This window comes from Nelusetta ayraudi, unplaced genomic scaffold (assembly GCF_046127955.1).
Source record: "Nelusetta ayraudi isolate G7.1 ecotype Tasmania unplaced genomic scaffold, CSIRO-AGI_Nayr_v1 ptg000071l, whole genome shotgun sequence".
In the NCBI taxonomy this organism is placed as follows: Eukaryota; Metazoa; Chordata; class Actinopteri; order Tetraodontiformes; family Monacanthidae; genus Nelusetta; species Nelusetta ayraudi.
This window is the reverse complement of record NW_027466121.1, coordinates 3,658,583-3,679,768: the sequence shown is the minus strand read 5'-3', so window position 1 is coordinate 3,679,768 and position 21,186 is coordinate 3,658,583. Positions and strand designations below refer to the sequence as shown.

The 21,186-nt window shown below is 43.6% G+C and overlaps 4 protein-coding genes across 22 annotated transcripts in view; 2 read left to right on the top strand and 2 right to left on the bottom strand.

Annotated features, from left to right (window-relative positions):
* Positions 1 to 4,291, top strand: part of ppfibp2b (PPFIA binding protein 2b) — a 68,398-nt gene extending 64,107 nt beyond the window's left edge. For all 19 annotated transcript variants that reach the window (XM_076042544.1, XM_076042541.1, XM_076042542.1 and 16 more), the window contains 2 exons: positions 1,362 to 1,427; positions 2,991 to 4,291. In XM_076042544.1, coding sequence (XP_075898659.1) covers positions 1,362 to 1,427; positions 2,991 to 3,053 — 129 coding nt within the window. In that variant the 3' untranslated portion in view covers positions 3,054 to 4,291. The remainder of the gene's footprint in view (positions 1 to 1,361; positions 1,428 to 2,990) is intronic.
* Positions 4,292 to 4,888: 597 nt separating this feature from the next.
* On the top strand, positions 4,889 to 8,660 carry rep15 (RAB15 effector protein). Its single transcript, XM_076042622.1, has 3 exons — positions 4,889 to 5,142; positions 5,373 to 5,703; positions 5,786 to 8,660. The coding sequence occupies exons 2-3, from the start codon at positions 5,422 to 5,424 to the stop codon at positions 6,329 to 6,331; spliced, it is 828 nt and encodes a 275-aa protein (XP_075898737.1). The 5' UTR covers positions 4,889 to 5,142; positions 5,373 to 5,421; the 3' UTR covers positions 6,332 to 8,660.
* A 52-nt stretch (positions 8,661 to 8,712) lies between these two features.
* On the bottom strand, positions 8,713 to 14,615 carry poglut3 (protein O-glucosyltransferase 3). Its single transcript, XM_076042620.1, has 6 exons — positions 14,283 to 14,615; positions 12,658 to 12,855; positions 11,583 to 11,866; positions 11,303 to 11,507; positions 9,953 to 10,149; positions 8,713 to 9,596 (listed from the first exon to the last, which is right to left on the bottom strand). The coding sequence occupies exons 1-6, from the start codon at positions 14,512 to 14,514 to the stop codon at positions 9,162 to 9,164; spliced, it is 1,551 nt and encodes a 516-aa protein (XP_075898735.1). The 5' UTR covers positions 14,515 to 14,615; the 3' UTR covers positions 8,713 to 9,161.
* A 571-nt stretch (positions 14,616 to 15,186) lies between these two features.
* On the bottom strand, positions 15,187 to 19,975 carry cyb5r2 (cytochrome b5 reductase 2). The gene is made up of 9 exons (XM_076042621.1): positions 19,843 to 19,975; positions 19,080 to 19,220; positions 18,609 to 18,681; positions 18,228 to 18,334; positions 17,606 to 17,735; positions 17,402 to 17,485; positions 16,808 to 16,893; positions 16,618 to 16,717; positions 15,187 to 15,554 (listed from the first exon to the last, which is right to left on the bottom strand). The coding sequence occupies exons 1-9, from the start codon at positions 19,855 to 19,857 to the stop codon at positions 15,382 to 15,384; spliced, it is 909 nt and encodes a 302-aa protein (XP_075898736.1). The 5' UTR covers positions 19,858 to 19,975; the 3' UTR covers positions 15,187 to 15,381.
* Positions 19,976 to 21,186: the final 1,211 nt, after the last annotated feature.

Below are 21,186 nucleotides of genomic sequence, written 5' to 3'. Positions count from 1 at the left end.
TGACAATAAGTAACCCGCATCATCTTCTAACAAGCCTTCACCACCATCACCACCTCCATCACCACCCTCCTCCTCCTCCTCCTCCTTCTCCTCCAGTCTGGCTGTTAACAGTGCTGACATCTGTGCCTGGATGGCGACTAACATTACCACCGCACACACTCAACATGGCGACGGCATGTGTGAAGAGGTTCAGGGGTAATGTTCGACCTCAGCATGTTAACAGGTTCCTCTTTCTAACGTACTAAAGCCCAGCGGTCGGTGGAAGGAGTCACACAAAAATGTGTGTGCTGTACTTACTTGGGTGGCTCTACAAAGACCCGGGGTTGACGGAGTGCAGATTTCTCAAATCAGACATTTGAAGTTTGTGATGGTTTACTGAGTAACACTAAACAACTTTTTTGGGGGGGGTTGTGTCTGCAAGGCTGTGTACACGCGATACTTTCTCTGAGCATTTGTGCAGCAGTATTTTCACGGCATACAGGAAAACATAAGAGGAATCGAAACATTTTGAGATTCGCTCAGTTTTCAGCCTTTCGCATCGAGGGAGCCAATCACAGAGATACCGCGAGTCACTCGTTAAAATCAATGCACAGACGCATCTAGAGTCCTGTCGCTGCCATGACACTGCCCTGCTGTCACCGGCTAACCTTAATTGTAAGGGAAATGCCCATTAGTCCGACAAATTGCCCATTGGTCCAACCTCACATTACAGTTAGGGTTAGGGTTAGGGTTAGGCAAGGTCGGACCAACGTGCAATTTATGGGACTAATGGGAGGTGGGACCAATGCCATGATCCCGATTGTAACCACTAGTTGAGTTACCGTTACAGTTGCCCTTTTGTGGTCTCCAACCAGTCTGACCTTTGACCCCTGACATTTCTCCCCCCACACAACTGGCGCTCACTTTTCGGGACAGATTGTTACATTGTGGTCAAAAATCCCTGTCGATCAGCAGTGCGATTGGCCAAATTAAGGCCATTCGTGCGAACAAGTGATCGAACACTGCACCCTCATAAAGTGGCCAGTCAATGCGTTTTTTGGTGAAGATGCTGCGTGATTTCAAGATAACGTTCGAAAAGTGATGCACGAGCTTGAACCGATAATTCAAAAATCTTAAAGTTGATATTGTTTGACGTGGTTTATTCCACTCAACAGGAAGAGACGAGATACTTTATGCTAATGCTTCACCTCTGACGCTTCTTGATACAGTTTTTTTTTAGCACGACTGCTTTCAACTCGGAATGATTGGGGACGCGTTCATGTACTTCACCACTCGTGATTTGTGATGGGTTTAACACATCAGTCTGCATTGTGCACGTGTGTGGGTGTGTGTGTGCGCGCGCGCCCGTGTTTGTGTTGCAGATGGCGATCACAGAGGGTACCATGTTGCAAATAGAAGCTCTGTCTGAAAGCATCAACAACCTCACAGTAAGCACCATCACACACACGCGCGCACACACACACACACACACACACACGCACACGCGTACAGGCTGCTACCGCTAATGAGCTGTTCAGCTGCCGATGCGCTCAGCAACTAACTGCTCCTCACGGGCTTGAACAGACGTTTGGATCGCCCAGATGAAGAAGTCGCTTCACACACAGTGGGGGAGCAGAGCTCCTTGTCTCGCACCAGCAGGTTCTCCCATTTTGGCAAGAGGGAGACTGGTTTTGCGTAGGTGCGGGGGGCGTCTTTGGTAGGGGGGCCCCCCGTGACAATCTGAAGCCATTGTTGTAGGTAAACAAAAGGGAAGAATAAATAAGCATAGAGCCAAAGCAAAACAGCCGCTGCTATCTCGTCCCAGCGTGGGAGACCCCCGCGGCGGCGGAGAAGCTGAGGAGTGTCGTTACACATCTGCGTGAGCGCTCACTGCAGGTGGGAGGTTGACGGAGGAGTCGATGTCGAATGCACTTCTGCGCGTCTCCGTCTTGCGGCCCGTGTTGCTGAGCGGCGGAGGGCTCAGGTGCTGCACTCTGACGACATCAAGCAGCAATAATCCTGCACAATCAGAAGCGTTGCTTGTTTTTGCATTCGTCTGTTGCGCAGTATTGGTTGACCCTTCACGTATCTTCTTAAAGGTTAAGTGTGTAATATTTGGAGATTCTGAAGAAGAAACGGCGACATCAAGTGGTTACACTTTAGATTGCAGCGTCTTTCACTCTCCTTCCCCTCTCCCGAGCTTGCCAGTAAGCTACGGTGGCCTGCGCACCCCAAACCTGGATACCTGGACCACCTTCTTCTTCGTTGGTTAATTTGAAGACTCGAGCAGTCGCCCCAAAAAAGGAACACGCTGTCAGGCATACTGGATTGTCCACACCAGGCTTCCTTAGAAATATGGCCACTCTTATTAATGTATTTATGGGGCAGTATATTAAGCTTCTAAAAATAAAAAAAAATCAAGCCAAATATTACACACAGGACCTTTAAGATTACAGCTCTATGTTGCTGGTGTCATGGACTTTGAAGGCAAATGTTCACAGAGAGGTGTGGGTTTCTCCTCATCATAGGGAAGTAAAAAGGTTTTTTTTTTTTTAACCTTCCTGGTTAACACACATGATTTGAGCCATCCGGCTGATGTCAGTCCCTCCTGTTTGCTGTAGTCACAGCAGTAATCAGGCCCTCAGGTTTGAAACAACAAACTTCAAGCTTCATGTGAGGTCCTGTGTGATTGTTACAATTGAATTAGTCAAGTTTAACTATAAACACAATTTACAATGCGACTATTGATATTTCCTCCGTACATGTAAGCCAATGTACATGCCATGTAATGTGACATGTGACAAATACAATCTTTTGAATCTTAACCATTGGTCACTGCACTAAAATCAACTGCACTTGAAGACCTAAAGACTGATTCTTAACAATACAGCACATCAAAAATGCATGAGGTGTCCAAAAACTTTTTTCCACCACCGTACGTGAACATTTCAAATTCAACCAAACCAGCTGCTTCCTAACACATTTTAACTCCCATGATGCTTTGCTTCTAGCACCTGCTATGCCGAGATGAGCTGCGGAAGGAGCTGAGGCACCCTCAGACGGCACTGGTTTGAAGGACCCGCCGCTATTGGCTCGCCAGGCTGTCAGTCAAAAGCAGCGACGTGTCACGGACGCTCTGATTCCTGAACTGTACCTCCATCCATCCACTGTCTTAATTCAGCCGGGAGCTTCTGCACCTGCTTCTACCATCCACTGACACCTTATAACGCCTCGCGGAGCGATACCGCAGGACTTCACACGATGCACGGAACAATCACTGTTGATTGCTTGCAAATGGCGAATGGAAAAAAAGAGATTCATTTTGACAGTAATGACCTGTAATCAAGCAGTTGAGGTCTTGTGAGTTTCCCTGCTTCTCTGCTTGCAAAATACCCTTTTGTACTGGTCAACTGTACTGTATATTTTGTCTTGGAGAACAGGACCATCTTTAATAAGAAGAAGGATGATAATTACTTGTTTTTTTCTGTTTGGTTTTGTTTTTGTGGACTGCTTTTATTAAACCAGCATCATAAAACTAAGCAATAATGCCAAATGCACAACTATGCTGGAGTAAATAGCATCATATTCACATAGACAGAAATGAATACAAAGTGATTGCGACAAACTTAAAAGTTAAGTCTGTAATACCTGGAGATTTTGAGAAGAAACAGCGACATCAAGAGGTTACATTTTAGATTGCAGCGCTCTTACACTCCCCTCTCACTCCTGAGCTTGCCAGTCAACTACGGTGGCCTGCACACGCAAACTTGGGAACCGCCTTCGCCATCTTCTTGGTTGGTTTACTTGAGGATGCAAATGTTGACCTTGAATACGAAACGTGTATTCAAGGCTTTAGCTTTAGCCTTACAGTGCACATGGTGAAAAAAGAATTGTTAACGCTGCATTTGACATTTTTCATTTTAACATACTAATTTGTATTAAGAATGAACAATACAAAATTATGACAATTTTTATTTTGTATTAATAACAGAAAATGGCATTTGGACAAATTATGGTTTACAGAAACATGGTTTCAAATGCACACTGACAAGTCAGTACTTGAAAGACTGTTAATATCTCTAAATAAGCTTTACAGGGCTAGAATTTACATCAGCAGCCAGAAATATTTGTGTTAAAAAAATGCTTTTTGAAGATATATGAGTATATCCTGTCTTTGTTCATCACGCAGTAAATGCAAAATGGGGTATTCGTATTCTGTGACCTCACAGCTAAAATGTGTGTTTTTTGCTCTGTTCGTTGTGTGTATTTGTCAGGTACCGGCCCAATAAATGCTTTCATATTTTTCCACAAAGATGATTATTGGTTCAGGTTTTAAGACACAACACATGTAAGAGCGTCAAGACTTGCACAACTAACATAAATTTTAGTAAGTTCATATTCAATTCAACAAAAAAAAGTGTGACATATTGAGATTAAAAAAAAAGAGTTAAATGCAGGGATTAAAGGGAGTAAAACTTTTCTGTGCGTTTTATTTGTTTTTAACATTGTACTAACAAAGTAATTGGTTTCGTTTCTTAACGCCATGTAAAATGCATGTTAACAAGATATTAAAACGTTGATTGGTTCTTTTAATTAACTGACATATGTGAACACACAACCAAATTAATTGAAATTGAAATTAATTCAATTCTATTTTTCAATCCAGCCTGCAATCTTTCCCCTTTTTAGACCTCAATATGTCTTTGACATCCTCTAATGTGGCTTTACAGTATAGCACTTTGAACTGAGGGTGCCAAACCCAACCTACCTGTCCTCACTTTGTGTGTCTAACTTATGAGAAAAAACGGTTAAGGTTCTGTTTACCAATCAAACCCTCGGGGCTAAACCATAGTCCTCTAGCCTCTGCTGCTGCAGCAAATTAACTGGAAAGATGAGTCTTGTGTTGACTTACGAAAAAAGAAAAAGAAAAAAAAGACACGCAAGTAAGAACACACCCTGGTGATGTCACCTGGTCCCTTCCAGCCTGGGATCAGAAAATCCTCTTTATCCCACTCAAAGTTCTGTGCACATCAGGAGACCTGGAGACTAAGCTTCAAAACAACACCGTACGCGTACGAAAACTGTCTATCTTAGCAGGGCAGCGGGCCACAGCGGAGGTCAGGTAGTGGACGCAGAACAACAGAAACTTCCAGACCCTTCCTGGTGAGTGTCTCGAATCACTTTAGATTGTAAAATATTTGAGGGAAATGGACTGAAACGCAGTAGATTTAAATATCAAATGTCATTAGTTGCTATCTCCTAATGTCCCCTGTGAGTCTTGGGGACTTTTTTTTTTATCTTTTGAACTAAACATTCAACTTAACTTTTACCAAACAGATGTTCAGTTCGTGTTAGTTCCTCACGACTACTGACACGAGCACAAATCTTTTCAGTGTATCCGGGAGACCACCATCTGATCTCCCACCGGGCCGTAAGTCCACAATGGGCCAAAATGTTGGAAAACCCTCAGCAAACCCCTTCCAGAATTCCAACTTCCTCAACTCTTTCAAGCGCGGCGCTCAGAGCCAGCCACCCTTGGAGCCGAGCACGCCCTTCCGACCGAGTATCTTTGCCACGCTAAGAAAGCCCCCCGTCGCCAAGCCCAACGACTTCATACCTCTATTCAACGACTGCATCTCTGCTGCTACGTCGAGGACTCAAGAGTACCTCCTCTTCAAAGACCCCGAGGACAAGTTCCGGCCGAGCCCTGAGGTCCTCACCCAGGTAAGACGGTTCAAGGACATCACCGGTTCAGAGGGGCAGAAATGGGGGGAATCCTTTTTAAAAACTTCTTGTCCTCTGGCAGATCTTCCTCATGACCTACATCGCTCAGAGCGTCAACCTAAACATGATGGACGCCTTCAACTGCACTGCCATGACGCCCGAGCAGCGCATTCTCCTTGGGGCCGACTGGGTCTGGGCAGTGTTGGAAAAGCCCACAAAGAACCCTCGTATCCAGATCGCCGTGCAGGTCCTCCACCTGCCCGACAAGGAGAACGGCGAGGAGAACGGCGTGAGCCCGGAGGTCTTCAGCGAATCTGTCCAGATCGCTCAGCAAGAGTCGGGTAACAAGAATGCTCACGAGAAACTGGTGGACTTCTGCACGTCCATCGGCAAGGACTGCTACGCGCTCTTCTTGTTTATGGGCAAGAAGAGCGACAGGGGGAATATCTACGGCGTCCTAAGCAACAACTTCGAGGCCGCCATCGGGAAGTGCAACAAGATCGACCGAGCCTTCATCGAGAACTTCTTCAAGGGTTCCAGGTATCTCCACACGCCTTCGGGAATGATGCAAGCCATAGTCACCAAGAAGGAGGGGGAGCCTCTCACTCTCATGATTAAATTCAGCTGAATTCAGCTGACCTGAGTTATCAACTGCCACGACACGGATTATTGCTACCAAAGATTATTACTATTATTATTATTATTATCCACCCCATTATGTTACTTGAGACAAAGGTCTATTCCCGGGTATGCCGTTCATCTCTTGAAGCGACTGTTTGGTGTGCCGTTGTACTGAACATCTGCGTAGCTGCGATGTCGTGTGAGGCACAACATCATTGCCTTAATGTGACACTGGGTTATGCAACTATATATGATTTGTTTGTTTATTTAATTAGCCATTGTGGTTCCATCAACACAGCAGGGCCGGAGCAGGACGGTGTCAGAGCAGTGACCCACTGCTGGTGTAATCAGCAGTTATTCTGAACAACCGTGGGGCCGATCCAAACACTTAGTCTTTCAAAATGACAGTTAATGTAGCAGCCAGTCGTGTTTGGGTTTTGTTCTTTGTTTCACAGTTTGTTCGGTCAACATTATGCAAACCGGAGAATTCACAGATTATTTAGGGCTTTCTCTCCAAACACATTTTCAATGCACACAACTTTTGAGATCCCTCAACGATGTACCACATGTGGACAAGGCCTACCCCGCCCTCAACTGCACACTGACAAATGCAATGTCCTACTACACTGCACTGCAATGCACTAGGCTACAGGATTAAAAAAATACATTGTGTAAATCATATAGGTGCACAAAACAGTGCAAAAACAAACCAAATGGTTTCAACGTTTTGGTCCACAGACCATCTTTAACCAATCACATCTTGTTTCCCCCGACAAGGAACTGTCCGTAGCTAATCAGACGTCCTCCTTCAGCCGCTTTGAATTTACTGTATGTTTTCAAAACTTGCTGGCTTCAATGCATGGACATTTTAGGAAAAAAAATAAAACCACATCAACAAAAACAAAAAGAATAGTATAAAACAAAGTTGACTGAATTTTGTGTTGCCAGCTTGCAAACACCCAACAGTCCACAGACTGATGATGTATGTGTATCTGCCAAGCCACCATACTCTGAGTGCTCAGTGCTCTGAGACCGGAGACGACTCGTAGCTGCTGCACTGCATGTTAATGACATGACCCTAGGGCGTCACTTTGTCTCTACAATGTCTTGGTGTCGGCGTAAAAACATTCTGCCAAAGGGCAGAAAAAAGCTAGTCGTGTTGCTGCGAAGATAGTCCGCAAGGCTGCCAGATACAGCGACAAGGTCGGCTGTGACGATGTTCTTGTGCAATTGGCTGATGAGATGGGAGACATCCGATTGGCCGGCGGCAATGCCTCGTTCGGACAAATGCATTTGTGGATCGTTTGTGTCAAGCTGGTCTCAAACTTTCAAATGCCATACAGCTCAGCGCAAACATACATTGTTATTATGAAAATACCAAATTCTTTTAAACAGATTTGTGTCTGTCGTAGATATTTAAAAAAATATATATATATATTAGTGTCTCACATTTGTTTTTACATACATATCAAATGAAAAATGTTTGTGTATGCACTTGAAAATAATTTGGAGAGTCAAAGTCGGAGTCATCTATGAATTTATCGATGTTGCATATTTACAAAACACATTTATATTAATCTGAATGGATAGTGTTGCATCTTTGAAACGAAATGAAGGCACAAGGACACAGTATCTTGGGGCTTTCAGTTGTTTATCGCACTGTTAGCTAACAAACACACCAAACTAAACAAAGGAAAAAGTTGGGAAAGACGTGTCATGTGTTTAAAAGCTGTTTAATACCTGTGCTACCCGCATACCTGAGACTGAAAAATGGCAAACGATGACCAAAGAATGACTGCAGCGTGAGTGAGAAAAAAACTTTTTTTATTCCATTCTTCTGCAACTCCATTAAAAAGTAACACAAATTGCATTTAGATTGTTTTCAGAGTCCCGTCGGTCTCGACAGCTTCATCTCGAGTGACTAAAACCCTCGTAAAAACAAAGGAGACCAAACATTCTCCTCTTACAAAGACCTTGGCATATACAGTAGCAGAAGCACTTTGTTGCTTAGTTAGACTGCAGAACACTGAACTGACTGTACTTTTTTTTTTTTTTACAAGTGCACCCCCTTTGTTGAGTGCACTTGTGAAATATTCTGTTTTGTGTGTTTGATGTGCTTTCTTAAAATACTACAATAGATTGATCTTAACACCTTTACAGAAGTTAACAATACAGCCTTTATTGTTTTGTTAGAATAATTGGGATGCAGTGGGACCAAACTCATTTCACATGGCTTTTTGTTGTGATACAATTGTAAGACACTGTAATGGCTTCGCTCAAAAGATGTGAGGCATTCAATAAAGTCTAACTGTGTGTGATCTGAATAAGTTCAACAATCTTTGCGTTTTTCATTTATTCTTGTGGGGAAGTCAATGACATACTGCCGAGTCACAGTTCACTGAATATTTTTAATAAGGGCCATGAAAGCTGTATTTTCGATTAGTGGTAAAGACAAAGAACACATACTTGGTACATGGCAGTATGAAGCATTTTAACGGAACAGAACGTTATGTCTGAATTTTCAGCAACTTTACAAAAATAGAAAATAATAGTATAAAAACTATCGAGCATTTTCAAGCGCAATGTTAGGCGCTTCAAATGCAACCTTGTCTTGCAGTGTCATTCCTCAAATGACTTACATTGACCTAAATTCATCGGCCCTATGACAGCTGGGAGAGGCTCCAGCAGACCCCCGTGACCCTGAGCTCAGGAAGAAGCGGGTGTTGAAAACGGATGGATGGATGGACCTAAATTCACATTCTTTATTTAAAAAAACAAACAAAAAAAAACTAAAAACTATACTTGATTATTTTCTAACACACTAAGGGCGGACGTCATCACAGTTCATCCTTCTCGCTGGTTTCCCGTCGGTGATTCTGGCACGTGCACGCAGCCGTGTGGTCGTCGGGCTGAGGCACCAGCTCCATGTCCGCGTGGCGCGCGGGCCGCTCCGTCTGCCGCTCCGAGTACACCTGGAGTACTCGGTGGTAGTAACAGTACAGCCTGCTGGGCTGCAGCAGCTCCCTGGCTAAAGTCTGACCGGCTCTGGCCATCCTCTGGGCTTCTGCGTCGTTCTCCTTGGCCCACTCGATCTTTTCCAGGAGGTCCGAGAGGTTCCTCTTGACGGGAACGTAATGGGCACCGGCCTTGAGGTGGCTGTAGAAAAACTCATAGTAGTGGGAGTCCTGCTTCAGAACCAGGCTGCCGCCCAGCATCAGGTAGGGGAAGCGGTACGCCGCCACTGTGCCGTCCACGTTCACCTGGTACTTGTACTGGAAAGGCAGGGGACAATGAATATGATAGATATTTAAATCATTTTGGGGTGTTCGAATATTGCACTTCGGTTAGAAAGTAGAAAAACTTTGCAACCGATCATCTGTTGTTGTTTTTTTTGTGTGTGTGTCACATCTTTTTTTTTCTCTCTCCTTTGTTTTTATCATTCATTTCCTTATTGCTAGTCTTTGTTTATATTTTCGTGCTTTTCTTAAATTTCTTTGCAATCGGGACGTACAGGCTCACGTGACCAGTTCACTTCAAGTGAAAATGGCGCGTTATGATTAACGTAATCAACGCAAAAGTAATTAGGGAGATTCAAAGAACTGTTGTCCCCTCATGACCTTGACCTCACCTTGAAGAAATCAAAGAATCCAACGAGCGGCGTCTTGCCGACGTCTTTCTCCTGGTCCCTGAAGAAGAACCAGCCCGTGATGCCGGCGTCCAGCAGCTCTGGGTTCGCCTTGGACAGGGACGCCAGGTGGAGGCGCTCTTCCCGGCTGTCCCGACCTCGGAAAAACGCCCGGCCTGTCTTGTTAATCCAAGGCGGCCCTGCCGGACAGATTCCCAGTGGTTAGAGAGCTCCGCCTAGCAAGAGCTGCCTCGTGGAGATTAATTAAGCTTATGTGGCTATTTCACGTTTGAAAAGAAAATTATATTCATCTTTTTTTTTTTTCTTCGTATTTTAAAGGCGCCGTTTATTCAAATGGTATTACGCTGACTGACAATGAATTTCTTTTGATATTTAGAGTTGAACAAGTTGAACGGCAACGCCCTGACGAGGAAGTTCAAGGCTGACATCCTGCACAGCCGACTCCTGCTGCAGAAAGACGCAATGCGCTGGGTGGTCTCGCCGCACATCGCACTCAACACTTTCTGTGGAAACTTTGACATTTCTCAAGTTTCTACCGCAATATTGAAGTCAAAATGTGTTTTTTTTTTGTGCCGGGTTTCCCAGCAGAATAGTGGACTGGGTTCAAAACAGTTCCAAGCACAATATAAAGTGTTGCATGACGGATCAGCGGGTAACAAACAGGCTGACTTCTTGACAGAACTCTTCCCTGCTGTTTGCTCTGGATGAGGACGACGAGCCTGAGGTGAGGGAGGCTCCATCTGCCGCCTCATTTTCTAACCCAAACTCAACTGCCGCCAGTTTGTTCCCACGCTGCCTGGGAGGTGATGATGCCAGGGTGTTTTTTTTGTTTGCACAATAAGGTAACATCTCAGAGCGACATAAAAAAAACAAAAAAAAAACAACCCTGATTTATTTTAAGTTAAATTTGGATTTGATTCACTGGTTTTGTGCTTATAAAGCAAATGTAAATATACATTTCAGAAATCTCATTTATTTTGTGTGTTCAACGCCTGTAATTTGTAATTAGGTACTATAATCTCTCTGTGACTGCAGGTTTTGATGGGAATACACCTCAATATATTTTCAATGTGTCCAGATCTCGTGGGCAGGTGATGATCATCAGAAAGGTTTTCCAATTCCAATTTCCAATTTTCCAATTTCCGGGCCGGAGATATCGTTCCAGTGCAGCTGCATACATCATGCATTCCACCCCATATCTCAGTTAAAGTAACACCCCCCCCCCAGTGAGCCACTACCGTCTGCACACCTGAAAGGCAGGGCAGCACCAATATAAAAGTTAGTGGGCTGGTCATTTTCTTTAATGGCTCAGTGACAGAGCCGCGGTGTTACCCGTGTTCCCCTGGACAGACAGCAGGTCGTTGGTGACGCCCCTCATGGTCTCCAGGGTGGAGTGCGTCACCTCGTACGTCGGCAGGACGATGTCCCGCGTGTCGGTGGAGCCGCACCAGGACAGGACGGGGACGGCGTCCGCCTTCCGACTCTCCAGCGGCCAGTCGCCCACGTTGATGAAAAACTCCACGTCGGGCAACCTCACCTTCGGGAAGAGAATTCGGGGGCAAGTTTGGTCACGTTAGAGGGCAACGACACGAGCAGAGGCCGAACCGGGCACCTTTCTGCTCAGAGAGAGCAGCATCTCGTCGGAGAACATCTTGAAGTCGGTGTATCTCCCCAGGGTGCGGCGGTACAGCTTGTTGTCGATGACGGCGTAGTGGATGAGACCCCCCCTGTTGGCGAAGCGGTGGGGCACTTCCTGTCTGAGGCGCTGCAGGTCCACCTTCGGAAAAGGCTTAAAGTCGGAGGAAATCTGAGGCTCGTCCGCCGGACACTGCATGGTGCTCTGCCAGTCGGAGGGGTCCGACACGGGGCAGTCGCAGTACTCATGGTAGACTGGACCTGAGCATACAAACAAATGACCATGAGAATAATATTAGTCGTAAAAAAAGATCAGGGTTGGATGACAGTGTTAACAGCAAGAGGCGACACCGTTTGCTAATATATCCAGCAGCACACTGTTGTTTCGACCGGTGTTTTTCAACCTTTTTTTTCCACATTGAAAAAAAAATCCCATGGCAAACCACCAACCAAAACTATCATAGAATATGTTTTTTTTTTAGCCTAATAAAGACAATGCAGTCTCTGTAGTCTTGCCTGTTTAGATTCACACAAAGCTGATAAACTGGGAGCAAAATAGTCTCCCATTCCCGTTAAAGCACAGTCACTCCACAATGGAATTTTTTCTTCTTTTTTTTTTTGTTGGACCAATTAAGTGAAATTGGATCATTTTTCCCAGCTCACATGACATTATGTCGCGGTACGCCGGTGTGCCGCGGCGCAGTGGTTGAAAAACACCGGTTTAGACAATACTAACACCATTAACTTAACTGCTAACTGCTAACATGCATACAGTCACAATGCAGTTTGTAAATATTACAGAGCTGAAGAAAACATTTTGAGATAACTTGTGTGGAAATTAAATATTGAAACTATGTGGTCATGAACAAGAGAGGTGACGTGAAATGCACGGAACCTGCAAAGCAATGAAAGGTGACAGGAGTCCAACTGTTGCCCTTTAATGAATTCAACTTTGGCTTTTTCTTTTTTTTTTTTTGCAAATTACAAGTGAAAAAAATGAAATATCTGCACGCTGCCGTTGGTGAATCTCTCCACCACTTGTGACGACAAACCTTGGATGCTGTAGGGTGACTTGGCCACAGCGGCGTCCTGGTGATGGACCTCCACCTTCAGGCCCTTCTGCACCGTCCCATACAGCCGGTACCTCACCAGGAAGGTTCCGTCCTGCCGGTCCAGAGGAGGAGGGACGTGGATGCGGATGTGCTCCCTCTTGTCCAGTGAGCTTATCCTCACTTTGAATGTGTCTTTACCTAACAGGGCAAAACAATTGGGAAGCAAAGGGTAACTGAGTAACTGAGTAACGTACAGTTTTTACTGATAGATTAGGATTCCTTATCAACCACATTAACTAGTTTGAAGCAGATGCATAATCAATAATGGGTCTGAGTGTGGCCTCGTCAATGTTTGAGTGAAATACATCTTACTTTGGAGTAAACTCATGAGTAAAATATCATTTTAAATGATGTATTGTTGAATTCTTATGAGTGTTTAAATTGTCATCTTCAGGAGGACAGAAAGACTCAACAGAACCGACACCTTGCTAAACCCCGCCCATAGTGCCGTCGCTGTCCAATCAGGCCGTCTATCAGGAAAGGTGGAATCAAACTTAAGCTAGTCGACTTTTCACCGTTGCTTTTAAAAACGACAGAAAAACCAAGGTTCTTCACTGTGCTGTTAGCAAAGGTCAGGGAGGAAGCGACACCGCTGCCTCCAACAAACCGAGTCCCCCTGTTGGTGGCGTTTCAGGAGGAACAAATACTATTTTGCATATATGCTTTGACTAGACTTGATGCACTGATCTCTGTTGAGAGAATGTGTTGCGTATATAGGCCAGGCTTGGGCAAACTACAGCCCAGGGGCCGTATCCGTTACGTTCTTTAATCCGGCCCACGAACTTCGAGGAACGAGATTAATTGGAAGTAAGTCATAAAATAGATGTATATAAGAGTCGTTTCAATAAAAAAATAATAAAAAAACTAAAAAAAAACAAAAAACTAAATGCCATTGGGCTTCAAAGAAACACATTTGCTTTTGTTCATTGTTCATGTTTTCTACATATCCAGTGATATATATTTTTCCTCTTATGAGGTGGGTCACCAAAACACTCCATCCATCTTCTGCTGACCCTCTGGCATTTCACAACCCATTGTGGCCCCACCAGTCAAAACGTCTGAGTTGCAGCGGATGTCTTTGCGGATATGGAGATGAAGTAAAAGCGTCAGTTTCCTTATTTTGCTGGACGTTCCTTTTTACATGTCTCTATTTCTGAATTTAACCAAAACTACTATTTCTGCACACGTCACTGACCAACCACTCGTCCCCCTTTTCTTTTTCTTCTTCTTCTTAACAGTTAAGAGCCACAAACGAGCTTTAGCACCGCTTTACAGGACCGTGTGAAAACCGTCCCATCACCGCGAGGCTCTCTTCAATTGGCCCCTCAAACGCTGTCATTCGTGCCGAGGTTCACACGCTACGTCTTCATTAAACATATATCTTTTTTTTTTTTTTTTTTTTTTTTTTTAGCTTTGAAGCACAAAAAGCGGCGTTGTGAATTAGCTAACCTTAGCAAGCATCACCGTTATGTTTTATTTTATTTATTTATTTTTATTCCAGAACCACGACACCCGTGTCGTGTGGCGTTCACGGTTCGTCAGTTTTTGTTTTTGTTTGTTCTTACCTGGAGACACTGTCAGGTTTTCCCCGTTTGAATTGGCCGCCTGAATGAAGAAGTAGCGGACCGGCACAACCACGTCGGGGTTCAGCCCCGGACCCCAGACGAGGCATCGCTCCGGAGCGACTCGTTCACAAGTCGCCCCGCTGAGGCTGTTAAACAAGGCGAAAACTGCCAGCTTACTCAGCAAACCATTGTGTAGAGGTTTGGCTAAGTGTCCGCTGCGCTCATGCACCATACTTTATGAAATGCTGTGAGCTACGCGGCTTTACTTGTTGCTGAAAAGTTTTGATAGAAAGTCCTACGCCGACATGTTGGCGAACAGGGACACGCCCATTTTCTCCCACGTTGCATTCAGTGACATCGGAAATGTTGTGTGCTGAGTTCACTTAACATAAGACAAAACGAAAAAATTGTCTTACATATCGTATTCACAACAGTACGAAATGCAACCAGTGGTGTAGTCTATATGATACGCAGGTATATGCCTTATAATCACTAGAGTAGACAATGTTCCGAATTACCGTACAACCGCAAAAAATGCGCAAAAATACGTATCAGTATGGTTGTTGTTTTTTTTTGACACAATGTTCACTTTCCCGTTTAAAAATGTGATTAAAATGATATTTTATGTTCTGATCTGTTTGAGGGTCACATTTTAAACACGACAACTTGATATTCTATTTATTCTTTCAGAGTCAGAGAAACCAATGGGTCACTGCTTTTATGTGGGCCGCGTCAAAGACTTTTTTGTGTTCCGACAGATAAGAAGGTTTTGTTTTGTTTTGTTTTGTTTTTTTATTCTGATTGTGAATCAGTCATTGCTTTAGCTCTCATTGCCTGCTCTACATGATATAAAATACAATTCCTGACACGAGTGTAAAAGTCAAATAAAAATACGACAAGTTAGTTTATGTGAAATTAAGAGCCCATTTGCCATTTTATTGTTACATTTGCATTGGTTGTGTACACACAGATACAAAAAATACACATTTGGATGACAAAATTAAAACATCTCACGGACAACACAGGGCCATCAACAGTGCTTTTACAGTGATTGTTTGCTACCCGAGACTGAACCACTTTTCCAGGTTAGCTAGGAATGCTAATATGCAAAAATGTTGTCTGTTTTGTGTCCCAGCTTTTCCAGGTTGGGCATGCAGGCGTACTGGATCATGGGTGGAGGACCGCACAGGACCACAAGGACGTCGCTGGACGGAGCAGGGAGATGGTCCTTGATCATGTCCAGGTTAACAAAACCTGTGCTGTATTTCCAATCTGGTAGGGAAACCGTGTAGACAAGAGAAATCTCAACCTTAAGTCTCATCACGCATTTGGAACAATTTGTAGATACAAAACCGCCACAAAAGTAAAGTGGTGCTGCATCCACGGCACATCCAGCAGCAGAAACCAGAAACCCCTGTTCCTAATGTTATCGTCCCCAATACTGTCAGCTGTGTCACCCTTCATCTCCTTTGGGACACGGAAGAGGCTTAAGACCAAATAGGATGTGTCATGTTCACAGAGAAGGCAGCATATTTAATCAAATAAGCATTTAAGTCAGGTGAAAGAATTTCAAGAGGACTGTTTGACACACAGCAAAAATTACACAGCACATGATCAATTTCCCTTCCACACCGAATAGCGATCGAGCAATGACTTGTTTCTGCTCCACCGAGTGGAACGCTCAAGACCGAGAAGAGCAGTTTTCACAAGAGCAGTCTTCGCAACAGGACTTCACAACAGAGATTATGCCGCAGTATTATGCTCATTACTTTCTCCCCGCTTTAAAGATTATGCAAAGGAAGACACGAGCGTATTGCTAAGCTACTGTAACACCTTGTTGGATGTATCTCTGTCCTCAGCCTGCAGGGATTTTCCTTCAGCGGCAGGTTCTTTGTTCGCTTTCCTGTCCTGAATATTCAGCGAAACCAGAAGACCAGGCTTTCACACTTATATGAGATATGTAGGATTTATTCTATAGGCTAGCACTATGCTATATAATTCTATGAATGTATGACGTTAATGCTGGGAAACGCGTAACCGCTGGGTCTCACGTGACGAGTGGAAGTGAGGACCACTGGGGTGTTTCACAGGGGGATGTTGCGATTTCTTTCAACCGGAGATCATTTCTTTTAATGAGTTTGTCGTGCGAACAGTGGCACAGTTGGACATTCACTCTTGATTTTGAACTGCCAGTAAATATTCTCATGTAGTTGAGAGTGTACAAAGCACGGGGCTAATTTCTACCGCCATCCTCGGCTTGTCAATGTGTTGATTCAAACGTTTCCTGTTTACTGATCACGCAGCCAAAAACAGCTGGGAAAAAAAGCTGCCTTACCCTGTGCAGGTTTATCCAGCGTGAACCAGAGGTTCAGTTTGTCTGCATGGTTCTCCTTCACCTCCTCCAGCTCTTCCCTCAGAAGGATGTCTTTCTCTGTCTGAAAAGGAACAAGAGATAAAAAAAAAAAAATCCCACACACAAGAAGCATTTTTACTATAATAATTATGATGATGATGACGATGATGACCTGGTTGGCAAATATGAGCGAGCACTTTGTGTTGTCACCGGGGTCAGCTGAGATTCTGCGGATTAACTGCAGCATTGGAGTGATACCTGATGGTGAAGAAGGTGAGTCACAATGAGTTGTGTTGAAGAAAATCGATTCAACTGTGTCTTGACTGTGTCCTCTCTGTCCTTCAATATATATGTCACACGAAGTCAAATGAGTGGAATACACTAACTGTACTTGCAAACTATTATTTAACTTGATGACTATAATGCTTCATATTATGTGTATTGTTGCTTTTTTAAGAAAAAAAATGATAGAGGTGCTACAGAGGAAAACATCTGAAATAGCACACACAAGAAAATTGAGATAGAGAATAGCACTGCAGGCATGTCAAAAGCAGAGGGCTGTGTATTTTGTAAAGCCTTTTCTAGCAGGAGACTTTAAAAAAAAAAAAAAAAGATAAAATATCTGTTTATTATGTTCCTGCATAATACAAAAGCACATTTCTCCTTTATAGATCATTCAGCCAGCTGGGGCCTTGTGCAGAGTGCCGTTCCACACAATGTGCAGTTCTACACACACCAGAATCAAGTCAAGAAACAAAAGCCAAACCTGTTCCGCCAGCGATCATTGCGACGTGCTTGAACTTGCGAACTTTCGGCTCTGACTTCTTGTCTGGACGGATGGCGAACTGACCTGTTGCAAAGATGAAGAAGAAAAAGAAGAAGGCAAATTCCCTGTGTGAGAGCGGTTGCCTTTCCTCTTTAATGCTGCACCACAGTGACATCTACTGACGACAGCGGCGCTCCAGCCTACCGTTTCCGTTGTACACCAGCAGTCCACTGGGTCCCCTGAAGTCAATAGAGTCCCCGATGGCCATTTTGTCCAGGTGCTGGGACAACTTTCCTCCCTCTGGGAAGGAGGGGTGGGAGTTCTTGTAGTACACCTGGTGACATCACAGCAGGAGGGAGTGAAACGGCTGTGTGACTGTTGCCGGTACAGTTATGCTTGTAAAGCGCCGACTCCTGCCATCACGTACTGTGGTTGTAGTTTTTGTTTCAATCGGTATGAAATGAGGGAGTAGGTGATGTAATCTATCACTTGCTTTGGATTTATTTACATCTCCCAGATGTCATGTCACTACTTTAGTGAGCCATTATCATAGGATGAATGAAGGGAAACAGTAAAATTGTCATAATTTTTCTTCGAAAAAAAAAAATCATGGTTCTTAATTTTCAAGAGTATCTTTGTATCATCCAACTGCTTCTTGTCTTACACATTCATAGCTGTCAAGGGCAAAGCACGTCAGTCAGTTCATTACTGCTCCGACAGTAACAAAGTGTCACACATGCTTGGGATTAATTTGTCAAAGTACAGGAAATATTCAGGAAATTGCACAATTGAGCAACACGTGTTTGTGTTGTTTCGCGCTCATCACCTTCAGCACAAGGTCTACGAATCCCTGGTCCTCATCACAGGAGACTGGAGTGTAGGCCCTCACCACCAGAGCGCCGTTCACCTTGGCCGACAAGTACACGTGCTGACCTGGGGAGTCAAGGGAGGAATTTAAAAAAAAATCTCAAAAACCAAACCAAACCAAACCAAAAAACTTGCGTTCAATTTCCAACCATTTCAAATGTCCTTCAACTGTACGAAGCAAGATCCCAACCTTTTCCCCAGCCCCAACTGTACAAAACTTCTTTAACCTCAACAATGTTCTGTCCCTGCACAGGGTGCACAGAGTTTTATGACACTAATAACGACACACGGGTGTATAATTCAAACTTTATGTGGAATGAAATGAGAAGAAGTACAGTACCTACTGGTAGTCCAAGGATATGAGCCTCAGACGGGAGACCAAATCGAAATTTCTTTGTGTCGTGGCTGATTTCCTGCACAGTGACAGACACAGTGGTCAAAAAATATATATAATTAAAAAAAAAAAATCAAAAGAGAGATGACTTATCTGAAGTAAAAATTCCTTTACATTTGATATTCATGTGAGGCACCATTAATCTATTCAAATCAGATTACTTGCGATGCTGCAAAGACGCTTTGATAACGGGGAGATAAAAAGAAAGAAACTGTCGTCTCTTCTGTTAATGTTGAATCTTTGCGGATCATAAGGAAACAGGAATGGCCGTGGACTTGTTTGTGGATTGATTTGTCAAACTTCAACCATACAAGGATTAAAACCACATGTGGTTTGGAAAGTGTCATTGGCATGTGTGTGTGTGTAGGATTAAAAAAAAGAAAAAAAAGTTAAATAAACTTTCATCCTCTGTTCTACCTTTTTCTCAACAAGACGGAGAGGATATTTGACGGTTGGATCTTGCAGAGTGACGGGCAACTTTTTCTTCTTCTCTCCTCCCGAGACTTGCATGAGGACGTACAGCACAGTTGCCACCACCACAGTGGCAGCCACCAGCATCTGCAGGGTCACACCAAGGCCAGGGAAAAGTTAAAGGTTAAGTGTGTAATATTTGGATATCTTGAGGAAACAGTGACATCAAGTGGTTACATTTTAGATTGCTCTACTTTTATAAAAGTTGACAACTTTGGAGTCCCCCCAAAAGGCCAAAAATGATTTCCCGTGAAATATGTCAACTGATTGTGATAGTAGAGCTCCTAGGCTTTACAATGGTACCTCACGTGTCCATTTCTACAGTATAATTTAGTAAAAAATAAAAAAAAATAAAAAATAAAAAACAGTGTTGGGATAAGCACAGTCAAATGTTTATTTATTTATTTATTTATTTATTTTAAAGTGGAATCGAAGCCAAAGAAGCACCGCGGCGAATGTGGTGCCAACTTCAGCGTCGTATACTCTAAACCGTTTAGCTAAGCGTTCACCCTAAATACACTTTTATTAATGTATTTATGAGCAGCATATAAAGTTTTTACCAATACAAAAATCAAATCAAAATCAGGCCAAATTTTACACACTGGACCTTTAACCAAATACAGTAAAGAAAAAAAAAAGAAAAGAAAAGAAAAAAAAAAAACCTAACAAAAGTAAGTAAAAATTAAATCAATTGAAAGTGAAATCTCACCAAGTTCTGGTCCATGGCTGCGGCAAAGTCTATTGTAACTGTGGAGACCAGAGTCCACACACAGGAAAGAGCACTGCGCGCTTGCACTCACACGTATCCGGCAGTTCCGAAAGGGGGCGGGGCTTCCCAGTCCAGCGCCAATAGGGGAAAAGTATGATAATGACATAATAACATGAGACTACACGGCACAGAGGAGGCGCTCAGGCAGAGCAGTGAGATCACACCACTGACACACCAGAGGGGTTGAGGGAGGTCTCCAGGCACACTGGCGTTGTGTAACTGCAGCAGAGACGTGTTTCATTCTCTTGGAATACATTTACATTTTCATTGGACTTTTTCAAACTCTTTTTTTTGGGGGGGGGATTTTGTTCGCGTAAAACAAAATCCAAGAGTTTGTCCTCAAGTTAACCAACCCTAACCCCGTAACCTGATAGCAGAGAGAAAGAGGAGTGGTTCAGTAGGACAGAGGAAGCCTTACAAAGCAGTCTTTGTGAGGAAGGCAAAGGTCACACAATATAAAGGCAATGAACGACAAATAGCTTATTTTCCCTGCAGAAATGATAATAATAAAAAAAGACAAGAATTTTCATGCAGGTCATAGTGAAAGGCAAATATTTACATTAGTATACAGTATATACAAAAACATTCAGCTCTGTGGCTGCAGGAGTTCAGTATTCACAACAGTGCATCTCTAGAGCTGCAGTAAACTGTTCAGTAACACAGTGTAGGAGTCAAAGCCTCAGTTATTCAATGGGAAATGACACGATCCACAATCTAGAACCAGTGCTCTGTGGTCATCAATGTTGTAGTGCATTTCCATGCATGTCTCTCGACATACATTCACACAACATGATGGATGTAAAAAGTCTGTAAAATTACGAATTTTTAGCAACAACTCATCACATAGAGATGAACATTTTAATGTGTAAAATTGAATGGCGGACAAAGGCTTCCAATACCACTGAGCTAAGGCACCTAAAATCAATGTAAGTTTTCAGGGGGAGGGGTTTATCAGAACGGCCCATTGTGATTTGTCTATATATGCCCACCTCTCTTCATGAATGGACTTCAACTTATGAGGACGTCTCTCCGCAACCCACTCACCAGCCACTTTTATAAGGCAAAAATCAGCCAATCAGCGACTCATTGAATTCAGATGTATAGACATGGTGAAGAGCACATGAGAGAAATGCCTTGCTGATGTCAGGGGTCAAAGGTCAGACTAGCTAGCAGGTCAGACAAGGTCTGCAGAGTAGAAACATGATAATAAAGTGGTTATGCAACAAGTGAAAGAGAGATCTCTCAGATGGCATGACTTTCACAACCAAAGAGACTTTATTGAAG

What these genes read in the sequence shown, in the direction of transcription:
- rep15 (XM_076042622.1), top strand. Translation starts at nt 5,422, where the DNA reads ATGGGCCAAAATGTTGGAAAACCCTCAGCAAACCCCTTCCAGAATTCC. An exon ending in GCCCTGAGGTCCTCACCCAG is followed by an intron (nt 5,704 to 5,785) that starts GTAAGACGGTTC and finishes GTCCTCTGGCAG; the next exon opens with ATCTTCCTCATGACCTACAT.
- poglut3 (XM_076042620.1), bottom strand. Translation starts at nt 14,514, where the DNA reads ATGGTGCATGAGCGCAGCGGACACTTAGCCAAACCTCTACACAATGGT. An exon ending in GTCACCCTACAGCATCCAAG is followed by an intron (nt 11,867 to 12,657) that starts GTTTGTCGTCAC and finishes TTGTATGCTCAG; the next exon opens with GTCCAGTCTACCATGAGTAC. An exon ending in TGCTCTCTCTGAGCAGAAAG is followed by an intron (nt 11,508 to 11,582) that starts GTGCCCGGTTCG and finishes CTCTTCCCGAAG; the next exon opens with GTGAGGTTGCCCGACGTGGA.
- cyb5r2 (XM_076042621.1), bottom strand. An exon ending in TATCCTTGGACTACCAGTAG is followed by an intron (nt 18,335 to 18,608) that starts GTACTGTACTTC and finishes TTGACTCCCCAG; the next exon opens with GTCAGCACGTGTACTTGTCG. An exon ending in TCGTAGACCTTGTGCTGAAG is followed by an intron (nt 17,736 to 18,227) that starts GTGATGAGCGCG and finishes TGATGTCACCAG; the next exon opens with GTGTACTACAAGAACTCCCA.